Source organism: Python bivittatus, unplaced genomic scaffold (assembly GCF_059951505.1).
Source record: "Python bivittatus isolate LINGU-HERP-01145 unplaced genomic scaffold, Pbiv_v1 ctg000080_np1212, whole genome shotgun sequence".
NCBI lineage: Eukaryota > Metazoa > Chordata > Lepidosauria > Squamata > Pythonidae > Python > Python bivittatus.
In genome coordinates, this window is record NW_028277035.1 from 50,174,036 (window position 1) to 50,190,509 (window position 16,474).

At 37.6% G+C, this 16,474-nt stretch overlaps 1 protein-coding gene and 1 pseudogene across 1 annotated transcript in view; one reads left to right on the forward strand and one right to left on the reverse strand.

The window, feature by feature from the left end:
- Positions 1 to 7,817, reverse strand: part of DNAH1 (dynein axonemal heavy chain 1) — a 158,679-nt gene extending 150,862 nt beyond the window's left edge. Inside the window, exons 1-4 of the mRNA XM_025167399.2 lie at positions 7,608 to 7,817; positions 5,726 to 5,798; positions 2,182 to 2,356; positions 98 to 254 (exon numbers count right to left, since the gene is read on the reverse strand). Coding sequence (XP_025023167.1) covers positions 98 to 254; positions 2,182 to 2,356; positions 5,726 to 5,798; positions 7,608 to 7,817 — 615 coding nt within the window. The remainder of the gene's footprint in view (positions 1 to 97; positions 255 to 2,181; positions 2,357 to 5,725; positions 5,799 to 7,607) is intronic.
- A 6,433-nt stretch (positions 7,818 to 14,250) lies between these two features.
- On the forward strand, positions 14,251 to 14,345 carry LOC112540781 (U6 spliceosomal RNA; annotated as a pseudogene).
- Positions 14,346 to 16,474: the final 2,129 nt, after the last annotated feature.

A 16,474-nucleotide genomic window follows, 5' to 3' on the forward strand; every position in this document is an offset into this window, starting at 1 on the left:
GGAAAATCATAAAGTAACAAACACTGTGATAACTACCTATTATAGACTTGGGAACCCCCACAGTGGAACACAAGTATCCGTAATTCCCTCATCTTACCTGTAATGGTAGATAGATGGGGAAAAGAGGGTCTTTCTTTTGTTCAATTGTTGATAAATTAGCAGGGTCTTGGTGTCTTGGCATCAGCTCATTGGAATCTATTCCTGCATTTTCTAAAAGTTTTGTGATATCTAAGCTGAGATATAATCGTCTTTTCCTAATTAAACAGTAAGAAGAAATGGTTCATATTTAAATGAGTCCTTTATTAGCTAATGATTTCTCTACTAAAGATGCAATTGACTTGTATTTTGGATAGCCTCAACAATAAAATGCTACTAGAGATTTTCTAACAGATTTAAACCTTATTTATTATCCTGAAGAATATTCCAAATTAATGCACATCCAGGAATCCTTCCACATAAGAATGTACAAAGAGCTATGCTGGATTGGACCAAAGACCACCTAGTCAAAATGCTGTTCTCACAGTAGTCAGACAGAACCATAAGGAAAGCTCATGTCAACATAAGTCACAAAGGCAATATACTTTCCACTGTGTTTCTGAAAGCAAGTTCCCTGAGATTGGGAAAGTTCCAATAATAGGACTAAAATATAGCTATCATGGTTAGTGATCAGTGACAGCCTTAATTCTCCATTAATGCTTAGTGCTGCAGGAAGGAGAATACATTTGATAGTGATAGCCCAATTTTATATAGCCCTATACCTAAGTCCAATCCAATCCTACAATAATGGTGGGAAAGTTCTGATCCACTAATTCCCTATTTAGCCCATATCCCTTATTCTTTTCCTGAAACCCTGTCTCTGTTACAAAGTGAAGAGTGGGCAAAGGCAGCTTCTTAGGGAAGCTGAAGCCTCAAGGTTCCTATAGCCTTGAAAGGTTAGGAAAAGCTGTTCCATCAGAGGCCAATGCCTTTTTGCTGCTACTCATTTGTTTCCATGGTAATAAAAGGGAACTGTGGCTTAAATATCCCCTGTCTGCAATTTCTTTCCTGCTCTGCTGAGCAGCAGCAAAGGAACAGCTGATTTGCCAGTCCAGTCAACTACAGAGGCTGGTAAAGTATAACGCTCTGTTTCTGCTTCACCAGATTAGTCAGTTTTCTGTATGAGACAGACAGACAGAGAGAGAGAGAGAGAGATAGGGTGACCCCATTCCATCTTTCCTTTAGCTACACCCACCATTGCATCATTGGTGTGCACTCCTTGGAAGGTTGATCACCAGATAATGTGGTCCCACAAGCTAAAAAAAGCTGAATAATAACACTCTCTCCCTCAAGGATACATTTACCACTACTCATACTCATCCTCCTGTTACCTCTCTGACAATTTTCACTAGCCAGATAGTGCTAGTGCAAGATAATCCAGTGCACAGGTGGCCAAACTAACAGCACAGAGAACCGTGTCAACTTATTTAGGCTCCACAGGTGGAAACCTATCACAGATAACCTCACTAGACAAGACCTCCTCCTCTCAGTTGCACCTGCCCAGATGGCATTCAACTCTGAGCATGAGTGATTTTGTCTTCTATATACTTTGCAAATTCATTTCAATTGCTCAGCAGATGATTTTCTAGCTCAGTTTTCCCTCATAGGGGTTGACTCACTTTAAATAACTGAACTGAGAAGTATGAATGTTTCACTGTTCTTAGCACCACATCATATGCTTGAACTTGAGCTTTTATGCACATTTGGTCACATTCATTTAATGCCAGCATTGCTCTAAGTGTCTCTAAAGCTATTTCATCTCCTGGAGCTCCTCAGAAAACCAAGGAATTCCCTGGAATTGATGACCACTCAGGAGCAGTCCTATCAAGCATTGCAACCAACCCCTTATTTCAGAGGTCAGCCAGGCACACAGCAGAATTGTTCACCAAGGCTTCAGGAAACTCCCCAAATGCTCTTTGGAAATCTATAGGATTTATTAGGTGCCTGAGGTGGACTGAATAGACCTTCCTCTCCCAGGTTTGTAATACCGATAATTGTATTTTATTATTGTTTTTATTGTATGCTGTCCAAAGTCACTGTAGAGCTGGATGACCTTACACATTTCCAAAATAAAATAAAATAAATAAAATAAAGTAAACTTCACAGTGACCAGAAGGTGATTGACTGAACTAAGGATAAAAATACCTCTCAATTGCAATCTTTCGAGGGCATTGTCCTGGAAGCACTTCAAATGGAATTTGAATCTTTGGTTTATAAGCTTGCAGTGGAAAATCTGACTCTTTGATAATTTCTGTAGTTGGTCCAATTTGTTGACTATCCAAGATAAGTCCAATATTTTCAGGAGTATTAAATGTTGAAGCTGACAAAAAACAAAATTCAGAAAAAAATAACTGATTAAATGTTTATTGATTAGATTATACACTCTTCTATGATGAAGTGGTAAAAACACATTATAAATATAAACTGAGAAGCAGTGTCTCATCCAATGTCAATGATATTTAACTTTTCTTTAGCTACCAAAGAGTGAGTGAGGTGCCATAGCTGTAGGGTGATGTGAGCAAAAATTCCAACTCAACCAGAAAGTTCACTGGGATTCAACCTTGCTGGGCCAATCACTGTCAGCCTAACTTGGATCCTAGGACTAACTTGGATCATAGGATTGTTGTCATGAAGTCCACCTCCATGCTCTGGGCAAAAATCCAAATGAGGCAGCCCAGCAGGATTTGAGGGGAAAAAGTTTATTATTGCAGCAAACAAGGAGTTGTATTTGGACATACCAAGCCAAATCCACACATCACAGAAGCCATATTTTAATCAAGTTGTTAAATAAGCCACAGTGGCTGGGATTTCATATAATAGTGAACCATTTACCAAGCTAACAGGTAAACAGAGCAAAGAAGCAGTATTATAATGGCATCTATAAAGACGTTAAAGATGGAAACAGATAAATTCACAACGAGGTATGCTGAAGGACACCAGTGGATAGATAGAAACTGATTCAAAGAAGATAAACAAAAATGGAAAGAATATACTGAAATTCTGCACAGTAGATATCAATATCCAAGATGCCTTTGCAGAGATTTCCTGCTTACAAGAACCTCTAGTACTGGAAGATGAAGTTAGGGCATTACTCTAGTCATTACCAAGTCAGAAGGCTACAGGAACTGATGGAATGTCTACAGAAATATGGCCAGCAACAGAAAGAATCAGTAAAGGTTCTAACTAAACTACACCAGCAAGTCTGGAGAACTACATAGTGGCCAACAGATTGGAACAGGTCAGTCTACATACCAATGGCAAAAAAGGAGACTTAACAGGATGTGCAAACTATTGTCAAATCTCTTTAATTTTACATGCCAGCAAAATAATGCCTAAGATCATCCAGTGTAGATTAGAGCCCTAGATGGAAAGGGAGATGCATATGTTTGTTTATTTATTTATTAAATTTATATGCTGCCCATCACCCTCAGAGGGCAACTCTGGGCGGTTCACAATTAAAATCCAAAATAGTAAAAACAATAAAAATATAAATATCCATATTAAATTAACTAATAACAATTCTATATAAAAAGATTATATACACTTCAAGATGGTGGGGGCAGTAGTATCGATCATCCCACCAGCCAACCTGGTGTTCAAGCTGGTTTTAGAAAGGGCTAAGGAACAAGTGACATTCTTGCTGAGGCACCCTGGATGATTAAAGACAAAGAATACCAGAAAGAATTCAAAATGTGCTTCATTGATTATAGAAAGGCCTTTTATCAGGTTCTCTGTATCAAGCTGTGGAATGTGCTCAGGAAAATGGGAATCCCAGAACCTTTCATTAGTCTAATGTAAACCTTATGCACAAGTCAGGAAACCACAGTCTGGACAGAACATGGTGAAAGAGATTGGCTGCAGTCAGCAAAGGAGTGAGACAAGGCTGTACACTCTCCCCTTATTTATTCAACTTAGCTGAGGGAAGTTGGATTGGAACAAGATGAGCATTGTTTAAAACTAGAGAAAAAAACATCAATAACCTACATTATGCTGATTATACTACTTTGATAGCTGAACATAAAAATGCTTTGGAAGCTGTAGTAATGAAAGTAAAGGAGCACAGTGAAAAAAATGGGACTAAGATTAGATATAAAGAAGACCTAATTAGTAATAACAGATACAGCAACCAACCTTAGAATTGATAATGAAGATCAATATCAGAAGTGGTGAACAGCCTTTTAGGATCAATATCAATCGTAAAGGAAACAGCAGTTAAGAAATATACCACAGGCTAGCACTTGGTAGGGTAGCAATGAAACCCTTGAAAAAGATATTCAGATACCATGATGTGTCCATACCTATGAAGATTAGAATCATGCTGGCAATGGTTTTCCCTGTGATATTCTATGAAAGTGAAAGTTGGACTTTGAAGAAGCAGGATATTTTTATTTCTTTATTTATTAAACAAATGTATATGGCCACCCATCTACCAGATAGAAAGAGTATTGACAATTTTGAACTTTGGTGTTGGAGAAGACTCCTGAGAATACCATAGATAGCAAAGAAAACAAACAAATAGATCACATAGCAAATCAATCCAGAGTTCTCACCTGAGGCACAAATTACCACACTCAAATCATCATGTTTTGGACACATTATATAAAAACCTAGCTCTCTGGAGAAGCCTATAATGCTGGGAAAGGTGGAAGGAAAGAGAGAAAGAGGACCACCAGCAGCAAGGTAGATGAACTCAATTACAATGGTAATGAATACACCAGTGGAAGATCTGAAGGACCACGTTGGGGACATTAAAACTGGAGAAAATCTATTAATATAGTCACTAAGAGTTGATACCAACTTGTTGGCACATAATTAACCAATAAACGTTTGTTTCCTGGTTAGTTTAGGTTTGGTGTTAGTTTAGTTTAGTCAGTTCATTGCACTGACAGGATGAACTGGAAAGCATTCTCAGACATCCTTGTTTTGCTAAAAGAGTGAGGGCTTTGGGGAATTCTGGCTTATTGTCATGTGGATAATACAAGTATCTAATGTACATCCTGTTTTGAGACTATGATAGTTTTTTCATTGCCATACATACAGTATATGTCATCCTCTTTCCAATGTTTCATATATTTTAAAATATCCTTGTTATGCAAAAGTACACAGAATAAGAATTATATTTTATATATTTTATATCAATAGAAGATAATATATGTAGCTCAGGGTTGAACTGTGGAGTCCTTGGTGCTCTCTAACTAGGTTGTTTGATTGCAGATGTTTCATTACCTGATTAGGTAACATCTTCAGTGCTAGTTAGTAACAAAATCAATATCATAGCAATGATGTTGTTAACTAGTCAGGTAATGAGACGTCTGCAATCAAACAACCAAGCTCAGAGAACACCAAGGACTCCATATATTGTATATGCCATCTTGTATCTCCAAACCAAAACCAATACAAAATCTTTGTTCAAGGAGTTTGAACAAGCCAATCTGTTGGGTTTTCTTGATGTTCATTTTCCTTAGTCCCACTTGCTTTACTGAGACAGTGTTGCCATATCTACTTGTTAGTAAACCTACAATGCTTATTTTTGTTTTTGTTTTATTCTACTCAGTTCTCTGCTTATTTTGACACTCTATGTGATCAAATCTCATTTTTCAGTGTTTTCACTGCTGGATTTCAGAAGCTCAACTTTTTTCCTATTACTCAGTAAGAAGCGTAATGATAGTGTCCTTTGCTGTATGTTTACCTTCTGGTGTATGCTCCTCAAGCTCTGACTGCTTCAATAAATCCTCGTATACACTGGGACCAGTGCACACATCCTGAAATTAAACACAAGGAAGATTTCAAGAAGAAGCAACACCACGAATTTTATATGTACAAAGTAGGCTGTCTTATAGAGAAGAAAATACTGAAATTTCCAATTAGTTCAGTGGAATACAACTTCCTAAGATTCTCAACAATTATATCTGATATTACATGAGTAGACCTCTGTACATACAATGGAAGCTTCCTAATTATCTTCCCCTTACATATGGTGTCATGTTGTTATCAGTGTATTATGTAATTATCATGTACATTGATTATCACTGTTTGGGTCATTGGAAAATTAGCTAAATGAGCATTTTAAGAAGACAAAACAAAAGATGTTTTTTAAACAAAAAATTGTTCCCAGAACAAGAAATGTTCCCACCCAAACAGGATGAGGAGATGGGTCTCTACTGGAAAACTACCAGGAGTCTTAAGAAAGGCACCAAATGAAAATAGTCAAGTTTTGTTGGAACATTTGTAGAACGTTAATAGAAGTGGTAGCATTTGGAGCCATCATAAAGAACTAGGTAACACACACAGTGGGCATCCTTACTCAGTTCTGCTGGGATTCAAATCTAGCATGATAAGCTGGAATCTGAGTTGGATAAGTATGGCAAAGAAGACAGGTTATCTATCACCAACACCAATATAAACCAGCCAGATCCCTCTCTGAGTACCTATCTGATTAAGTCAGATAGGTACTCGTGGATGCATGAATGTGTGAGTCAGTGGAACTTTTAGTTCAGAAAACAATCAGTTGTGAACCTGCATTTGTTTGTATGTGTATTGAGTTTCTGTATAAAAAATGAACACAAGAAGCATCATAAACACCATATTTACAAACCTCAGTGTGACACATACAAACATCATATTCCCCCATCTGCTCAGTCTCTTTCAGAAGTCATTGAGAATTCAGGGAAAGGGACAATTCAGTCTACTAATGGACACAATTGGATACAACCCATTGGTTAAAAAAATACAGCTTCCAGTCCTGAAAGCTGAAGAGGTGCTAGATAAAGTTTGGGAATCATACTGTATCTGGAATGACAGCATGTCATAAAGTAGAATTCCTTTTCTTAGCTCTGACATTATAAATCAATCTTTACATGTGTTTCTATTCTGTTTTTCCTATTCTAGTCTTTCTCTGTTTAATTATTGAAACTTAATTTCAAGTTCTTAAATTTTATTGAAGCAAATCAGTTAAAGCCAGGATTACAACATATGGGGTGCCCTTGTATAACAATTATGGCAAAGCCAAGCTAATTATGAAAGCATCTGAGATACTACTCAATAGAGACTGCTACTTTCATAAGTGGCAATTTCTCCCCTTTGAAATGAGAAGAGGGCTGATAACAATCCACTTTCCATCTTCCTATTCAAATAAAGAATAGCTTGTGGGGAAGAAAGGTAGAAACTGAACAAAGAATGGAATTAGAAAATCAGCAATTGCTCCCTATTAATGAGATAGATCCAGAATTTATATATTTGTTTGGGCTGTGCAGTGCTTCAGATTCAAGGCCAGAATGGTGTTCTGAAGAACACAGGGGCATTCACATAGCACCTATCTACAACACCTTAAAGCAGCTTCATCTTTTCCCAGGTTTCCATTGCTGTTCTCTGTAGCTGCTGTGCAATCCCAGGAAAACACTGAAGAAATTGCAGACAAGTACTATGTGTATATCTCCACATGCTCCAAAGCACTTTTTTGCCTTCAAATCTAAAGTGCTACTCATCTGTAATATATTTATAAAATTTATATTAGTACTTTTTGTATGCAAAAAGAAAAAAAAAGGCAGAGAAGTGAGATGTTATGTACTTACGCCCAAGAGATCTGAAGCACCAGGTGTAAGGACATCAGAATAAAATCCACGTTCTTTCACCACTGGATATTTCTTATTGAATATTCTGTAGGAAGCATCTGCTGGAGTTGAGCTGGTTCCTGGAGAAGAGTCTGCTCTTTGACTGTTGGGATATGGGGGGTATAGGCTTCTTCCCAAAGAGTTTGTCAGTTCCTTCTTGGCTTTATCCATCTTGCTTTTTGATCTCACAACACTGAGGCATGTTTTTATATCACACACAAGAAGGAAATTCCAATGAGTATCTCTATTGTCAAGAGTAACATTTAATAAGTTGGAAAGATTAAAAAAGCTAATGTACATTTTATAAATCATGGTCTAATTTGTACAGTAAGAGACTTGTGGGAGTCTCTTGGAAGCCAAAACTTTAATTCAGAACTACAATATCCCTGGTGGATGGGATCAGTTTTAATTAATCCTTGATAATATAACATATGTAATATAATAATAATTAATCCTTATTAGGGTATACATTTCAGTGGATTCTTCCCTGAGTATCTGAAACAGAACTACAGGAAAAAAAAATACCTGCAGTTATGCAAAATAATTATGTGACCTAGTCACATGTGTTAATATGAAGATACAGCATGCTCATTACATAGACACTCAACTTGAATGAAAAGGAGATTATATTGTTTAGCAGTACATATCCCTGCAGTATAGCAGCAGTAGTAGGCAGAAACCAGGACAGGAACTTTGAGCATATGAACCTACAGGAACATTCCTGATCCATTGAGTACAGAGGAATGCAAATGGTACTTGTGGACACCTATGTGTCTGCAGGCACCTCCTTTGATACCTCATTCATTCATTCATTCATTCATTCATTCATTCATTCATTCATTCATTCATTCATATTTATATTCCACCTTTCTTCCAGGAGCTTAAGGTGTCATAAACAGTAATCCTTCCTTTAATTTTTTTCACACAACAACTCTCAAATCAAATCAATCTTTATTACTGTTAGCCTTTTAAGTAAGCCAGATCAGGAAACAGACTCCTCAAAGAATGACTGGAACTACTGATCTAAGCTATAGTAACAGAATGTCGAAAGCCTGATTGTGTTTTCCTTTCCCTCCCTCTTACACACCAGGGAACACTTTGTCTTTCTAAAGTTTTCTTAATTACTTAGGCTTAAAACATGTTTTTGTAACTCACTACACCGTCTCTCCAAGCTCATCTCTTTGGGTTTCCACAATTATGGTCATAGATCAGCATACAGCAACAATCCTGTGAAATATGTTGGACTGAGAGACAGTGATTAGTCCAAAGTCATTCAGTGAGCTTTAATGGCTGAGAATAGAGCAGAACTTGTGTTTTCTGGCTCCTAATCCAGCATCTTACACGTTACACCATACTGGATCTCCTTCAGGTTCCCTGTACCATCGCCCTTTATTTATTTTTTAATGAAATGGAAATCACCATGCTGCATGCAAATCTCTGCCATCCTCTTTACAAGAATGCTTCTGGGTTCCATACAGGCTCCGTAGGAAGTGATAATGGTGATTAGTTAAAACACACTGCTTTGTTTAAGTGTCCACTTGTCTACAGAATGGCAAAGGTAAACTGAAATGATAGAGAACACCTAAAAGGCTAGAAGAGGGAGCGTGGCTCCAGGAATAAATCCCAACAAATTATTATTACGGGTGTTTACACTGATACCCTGGCTTTCTGCCCATACAGCACTCAAGACAACAAACAATGAAAAATAAATGTTTTAAATCCCATTTTTGCTATAGACACAAGTACATTCACAGCACAAATGGTTTTGAGGGTTGGAAACAGTAAAGGAACTTCCCTGACCTCCTGTCCAGAAACTCTGGACAGAGTGGACTGCTTCTCATCTCTCCATGAATATAGCCTGAAATCCTAGCCCATCTCCACCTGAAAGAGGGTCAGGATTCTGTGGTGTAGTCCCCATACTCTACACTCAATTCCATTTTTAGAAAACTGATACCTATTTATGTTCAGGACAACACCTAGCTTACCAAGGCCAATCTCAAAACAGTCAAGTAGGATCAGACCTGGTTAGTATTTAGACAGGAGACCATTAAGAAATGCCAGGGATGCACATTAGACTGGAAAGTAAAACGAACAATCCTGGAAGAAGGCAATGACAAATCTTTTCTTTGCTGCCAAAGAAACAGCATGGACATGTCCAGAAGTGAAGCTTGATGTGAGCAAGGCTTTATCTGCAATTCTTCTTATAGCTTATGTAGCAGACTTCTTCATCCCACTTCAGTCATAATTCATAAAACTGTATAGTCAACAACTATATCTTAGAAAGTTTGCCCCCAATGATTTAATTTCCAGTAAATAAGTATTTTATGATTATGGAAGCCATTTTTATGAGAAGGTAAACTTTCCCTGCATCAGCCATTATGTAGGACTGCCCATGACTGCTCTCAAAATTCCAATTCTCCTGGCCTAACATGTTCCCTATTCTAATATATTCCACCATTTTCTACTTTAGTTAGTTACATCTCTAATATCTCATTGGAGACCTTTTTAAATGCTTCTACCATTTGAATTTTTTTAAAATAGAGATGACAGTGACTGAATCATAGATTTTCTGCATGAAAATAGTAAAATCTGGCCTTTCCACATAGATCCTGCTTCATCCTTCATTTGAGAAAATTGCTTGTTTATCCCCATCTTTTCTTTCTGTTTTTTGATCAGTTAGCAATCCATAAAAAACAGGTCCTATTATCCCATTGCTGCTAAATTTACTCAGCTGATGAGGAAGTTTCTCAAAGGCTGTTTGAAAATCCAGGTGTTGAAAAGAACTTCATGGAATGCCTTCAGCAAGGCTTGTTTCTCCAATAATTCTGCCTAATTATTTTTTTTTCCTTGATTACAGTTTCTGCCAATTTGCAGGGAATGGATGTTAAACTGACTTTCCCAGATAATTTTCCTGGGTCCTTTTTTAGAAATTGGCATCACGTTGACTAGCTTCCAGTTTTCTGAAACTAAGCCTGAGTAATGTTACATATTTTTTTTATAGAAGATCAATAGTTTTAGATATGAGTTATTTAATAACTCTTGGGTGGATGCCATCAGGATCTGATAGTTATTAGAGTGTGGTATCTCAGGATGTCCTAGTGTATCTTCTCTTCTTACCTCGATTTGTCTTAGTTGTTTTAAATCCCTCCCTCGGAAGTTCTGTACAGACTCTGGCATCTGTCCAATATCTTCTATAGTAAAGATAAATAAAAAGAATTTATTCAGTTTCTCTGCAATTTTCATAAGCATGAGGATCCTTTTCACTCTTGCCATCTAATGGCTCAACTCCTGCCAGGTTTTCTGCTTAATATACATTTAAATGTCCTAGTTTCCCTTTTTTTGTCATTTGTGCTTTAAATTCTTGTTTTGTATTCCTAATTATTACCTTATATTTTTTCTGCAAGAGTTTGTACTCCTTTTTGTTCTCTTCATTAGCACAGGTTTCTATTTCCTGAAAGAAGACTTCTTAACTTTTACAGCTTCCAAGACACCAGTAGAGCACCATGCTGGCCTCTTCCTGAGCTTCACTGACTCTTTTATATTGTAGAATAAATATATTATACATGAGCCTCCGTGCATTATGAAAAAAATGTGTATTTCTTGACTTTTTCCTTTCACTCTCCTTTTTACTGGTCCCCTCATTTGGGGGAAAATATCTCCTTTTGTAATCAAATGTAACTTTTGGACCTCCCTGTTTCTCACTTGCATTGCAACCCCAGTGCTATTATCGCTGTTTCCTATTAGTTCCATGCTAATTACACCGCTACTTAGGATTAGACCTAGGATTGCCTTCCCCCTGGCTGATTCCAAGACCAAGCATTTTAAGGCATAATCATTTAACATACTGTATCTAGAAATGTGCTTTCTTTGCCATGAGCTGAGCATGACTGCACCCAGTCTGCATAAAGGTAACTTAATTCCTCACTTATTACAAAAACTTCTTCTCTGCAACACTCTGATATACCACATCAAAAGACATGTGGTATATATTGTTGGTTTTTTGGTTTGACTGTTTCTGTTATTTCTATTTGCTGTTTTTAATCCTAATATTTCAGTGACTGAGGTGGCGCGCACGCACACACACACACACATACATCTTCCTCAATATATTGATCAGGCAGGCAAGAACATACCTTTAGAACTAATGGGCACTGTGGCCAGATACTGTAGTGATTCTACGAAGAACACTGTGGCCAGATAGTGGTTCTATGAAGAAATCTGGTTTTTCATTGTTTTCTAGTATGTTAGATGTTATATTTTGCTTGATATAAAAAGCAACACCTCCCAAAGTGACCCTATCCTTGTCTTTACTATAAAGCTTTAATCTAGGAATGACTTAGCCCATTACAGTGGAACCTCGAGTTACGAATTTAATCCGTTCAGTGGAACCTCGAGTTACGAATTTAAACTCGAATTGGTCACAACACGAGGCAAATTTTCCCATAAGGTTCAATGTAATTACCGTTAATCTGTTCCGGCGTCTGCGGACCACGCGTCAGGGGTGGAAAAATGGCCGTGGACCACACGGCAGGGCGGAAAAATGGCCGTGGACCACGTGTCAGGGGCAGAAAAATGGCCGCAGACCACGCGTCGGGGTGGAAAATGGCCACGGACCACACGGCAGGGCAGAAAAATGGCCGCGGACCACGTGGAACAGGCGGAAAATGGCTGCAGACCACATGGCACGGGCGGAAAAATGGCCGCGGACCACATGGAACGGGCGGAAAATGGCTGCGGATCCGGTTCGTAAGTCAAGGAGAGTTCGCAAGTCGAGGTAAATTTTTGGGGCCGGAGCTGGTTGTATCTCAAAAAATTCGTAAGTAGGGGCATTCGTAACTAGAGGTACCACTGTAGTTTTCTCCATTCCAACAGGTTTCAGTTATACTTGCTATATCTATCTTGTTCAAAATCTACTATTTTGTCTCAGAAGCTACTAACATTAACACAGAAACAGCTATATATCATGTCTTTTTTCAAATTTTAGCATGAACCTTTTTCACAGCCTTTTTTGTCTCTCATCTCCTGACTGACACACCCATTCATTAACCTATCTCCAACACTGGTCCTCTCCCTGATAGTGTTTCCTGAAATATCTGCATCTTCCTGAACCAGATGCTGTCTAGCAGCTGTCGGCATTCCCTCAAGGATTGGTTTAAAAGCTACTCTGTCAATTTTTTTTTTTTTTTGCACCAGGAACCTGTTTCCAACTTAGTTGGAGTAGATGCCTTTTGTACAAGTTTGGCTTGTCCTAAAACATTCCCCAGTGCCTAATAAATCTATATCCCTCTGCCTGACATTACTGTCTCATCCAAAGATTGAGATCCCTAAACTATGCCTGCCTAGTTGGTCTTATTAACGGAACAAGTAGCATTTTTCAAAATGTCACCTTGGCAATCTTAGACTTCATCTGCCATCTAGCAAACAAAATTTGGCTTCCAGGATTCAGTAACTACATCTCCCAGTATCATTAGTGGTAATATGGACCACAACCACTGTTTTTTCCCCAGTACTATATCTAAACAACTCATGTTGTCTGCAACTTTTGCACCAAATAGGCAAGTCACCATGAAGTGTACACACCCATCACAAACCCTGGATGAATGAATCACCCACAACCTAAAGTCTTCCATCCCCAGAGTGAGCTGTTGGCTGAAGTACCACAGTATGAGGAGATATTATAGAGAATCACACAAATGACTCAGTCAGGCTTTCAAGATTTTCTTACCATAGTCTATATCAATAAAATATAGTTCCAGTCAAACTTATGGAGTCTGTCTCCTGATCTGGCCTGCCTTGAATTGCTGACCAATGTGGGTTCATCACCTAATGACTGAGTCCCTCCTACAGGAATGCCTTTATTATCTTTAAAAGGGGTCTTACCCCAAGACCCTTGTTCTCCCGGAGAACAAGGGAGCTGCCATCTTGGGATTGGGACAAAATTATTACATTCTGGAAGGTTTTGTCAATATACTTCTCTGGCTGTCTAAGCATCTCCAGTTCAGCCATCTTTGTTTCAAGCGAATGGATTGCTCACTGCTAGCCAGAAGCTCACTGTACTTAGCAAAAGCTCACAACTTATGTCTATCGGGCAGGCAGTTATACATTTGATACCCTATACAATAAACTGGAAAGCATCCTGATCCTCTTTCTGCCTTCATACAGTCCTAGCTATTGTTGGTAACTTTATATTCTTCTTCTTTAGGAGCCTAGAAGATAGTATCTATGTTATACTGTTACAGAGCTTGAAGCTCTAGCTTCCTTGCCCAGTTAACTTCACTTTGATGCTTAGTCTCTGGAAATGAGTGGTCAGTGTACTCCTTCCCTTTTCTCCCCCCACAAACTCCCTTGCAAAACTCTCTTCTTCTTATCTGAGCTCCTGTTCACTCATTCTATCATAACTCCCAACTTGGAGGCTTGGAGTGAGCAGTTGGCTGGGAAATATTGAGGAGGGAATGGTATAATGTACTCCCTTAAGTACTATATATGATGCCTTGATTCCTAGGAAAAAGTGGGATAAAAATCTAAAGGAGGAGGAAGATAGATGACCAGAATCTACTTTATAATGGTCAATGACTAAAGTTGAGTACAATTTTAAGACAACCTAACTATTTGCAGCACATTCACGTATTGGAACAATACAGAAAAGATTAGCATGGTCCTTGCACAAGGATGACATGCAAATTCAAGGGATGAATTTTTCAATGTAATATAAATGAGAAAATGCTTTAAATAGCTATTGTTTCTGAAATAACAACATATCCTTGACAACTGGCTACATTTAAGGCATTGATGTCAACATAACAGACACAGCTCATAAATACACTGCTTGCTGACTAGATCTGTACATCATACTAAATCAGAATGTGGTTTATTTGTGTTTGGCTTAACATATAGGATGTATCCAGCTATTATGCTTTATAACCTATAGATTTTGGCTTTGGATATTTTGCAGAATAAACCACAATAAGTTTATTTTCATAAGTTAATTGTGGTTTATTTACAAACCATGGATTTTGGTTAAACAATCCATAGATAAGTATAATGTATACATTGCATGCTGCAGTTCAATCCAACCTTGTTATATACAGTATCTCAATTAACAAAAAGGCATTAACTAGGCCTAGTGAGTTCATTCACATCTTTAAAAATGCTGAATTGTTTATTCCATATGCTTTAATAGCAACTAACCAGAATCAGATTCTCCTCACAATATCAATCTGTCAAAGTGCATTAAATGATTGACCATGAACCAATAATTATATTTAAGTAAACAATACTGTAATTCAAGACAAAACAAATTGATTGTTACAATAACACAGATAAGCTTTCTCACATAAACCACACAAATGTTAAAATAAAATTTGTCTTTAAAATACTTACAGTATCACATTACTGAAACATTTATTTCTGCTTCTTTGGCAATTAAAATAAACCCAGAAACTTACTGCAGAATTCTTTTTGTTTAGTTCACTAATAGCTGAGGTTTTTTCCCCCTTTGGGTGATCTCATCTCAATTTCTATTCAACTGCCAAGCAAAATACAAGTACAAGCAATTATTATCAGCCTGAGTATCCAAGCTAGATAAAGATACTTATGTAAATGATGGTATTAATTAAATGCTGCCCTCAGCGTTCTGGCAAGAGGCTAATGCAGCCTTTTGTTTTGCAACATTTTGCCCCCAAAGCTATTCCTTGTGTGCCCACCCTAACCTCTCACAGCAAGATCCTTCCCGATTGGCTACAGCTATCACACATGAATGCTTGTGCCATAGTGGGATGGCATCAGCAAATAAGGGTTGGTGACCAGTGACTGAGCAGATGTTGTATTATAATTATGAAGGTGAAAAGGCAATAAAAAATCAAGGCGTGAGCAAAATCTACATACCTTAGAGGAGTCAGGCTAATCTGCTCTGTGTGTGCTCAGCAAGTTCCATATTTAGGCTAAAACTTATCCTAATGTAAGAAAAGAAACCAGAACTACAATTGTGTATTGGAAAAGAGATAATTTATTCTTTTATTGTCTTTATTTTTACAGAAAACAAATCTGAACACTCTTCTGTTACAGAAGGGAAAAGAAGAATATAGCCTTTATAGAACTGGAAGAAAAATGACAGGATACTCATGAAAAGGCAGGCCATTATTATGAGAAATCACATCTTCCTCTTTTTTTTTTCCCCCTCTCCTTTTTCTTTCACTTTGCTGAATAAATAATCTAGAACAGAGGAATGACCAACCAGGATAGTAGCTAAACAACTGCAGAAATAAGTTGAAAACATATTTTAAAAAAGATTACAGAGGGGAAACTCATTCATCTCTAGTGATGCCTTAGGTAATCTATGACACCCGCTCTCTTGGTTCCATCCTATATCCATTATCACAAATGAAACAGGATATAATGGATGGAAATAATACTTTCCCAACAACAAGATTCTGAAACTGGGAAGATGGTATTTGTCCAGAATACATATTATCAGGAAGAAAGAAACATGGATTTCACTTGAAAAAAAAAATCAGTTATGCATTTCTTCTACTGCATAGTCATTATTCAAAAAAAAAACCCTTCCATTTCATTTTTTAAATTAGTGTTTCCCAAACTTGTAATAGTGAAGCATATTTGCTTTCTGAATTAGAACTGGAAATATACTTCAACCTTCTATCTGAAAATATGTATTTTAGTCCACTTAAAAATAAGCATTATCTATAAGACTGAAATCACGAGGAAGGTGCCTGACACTAAATCAGTTCGTTGATCCATCTAACTCATACTGCTCTGACTGAAGCATTCAGATAAGGGTTTCTGAGCCTACCTGAAGATGTCACAAATTGAAC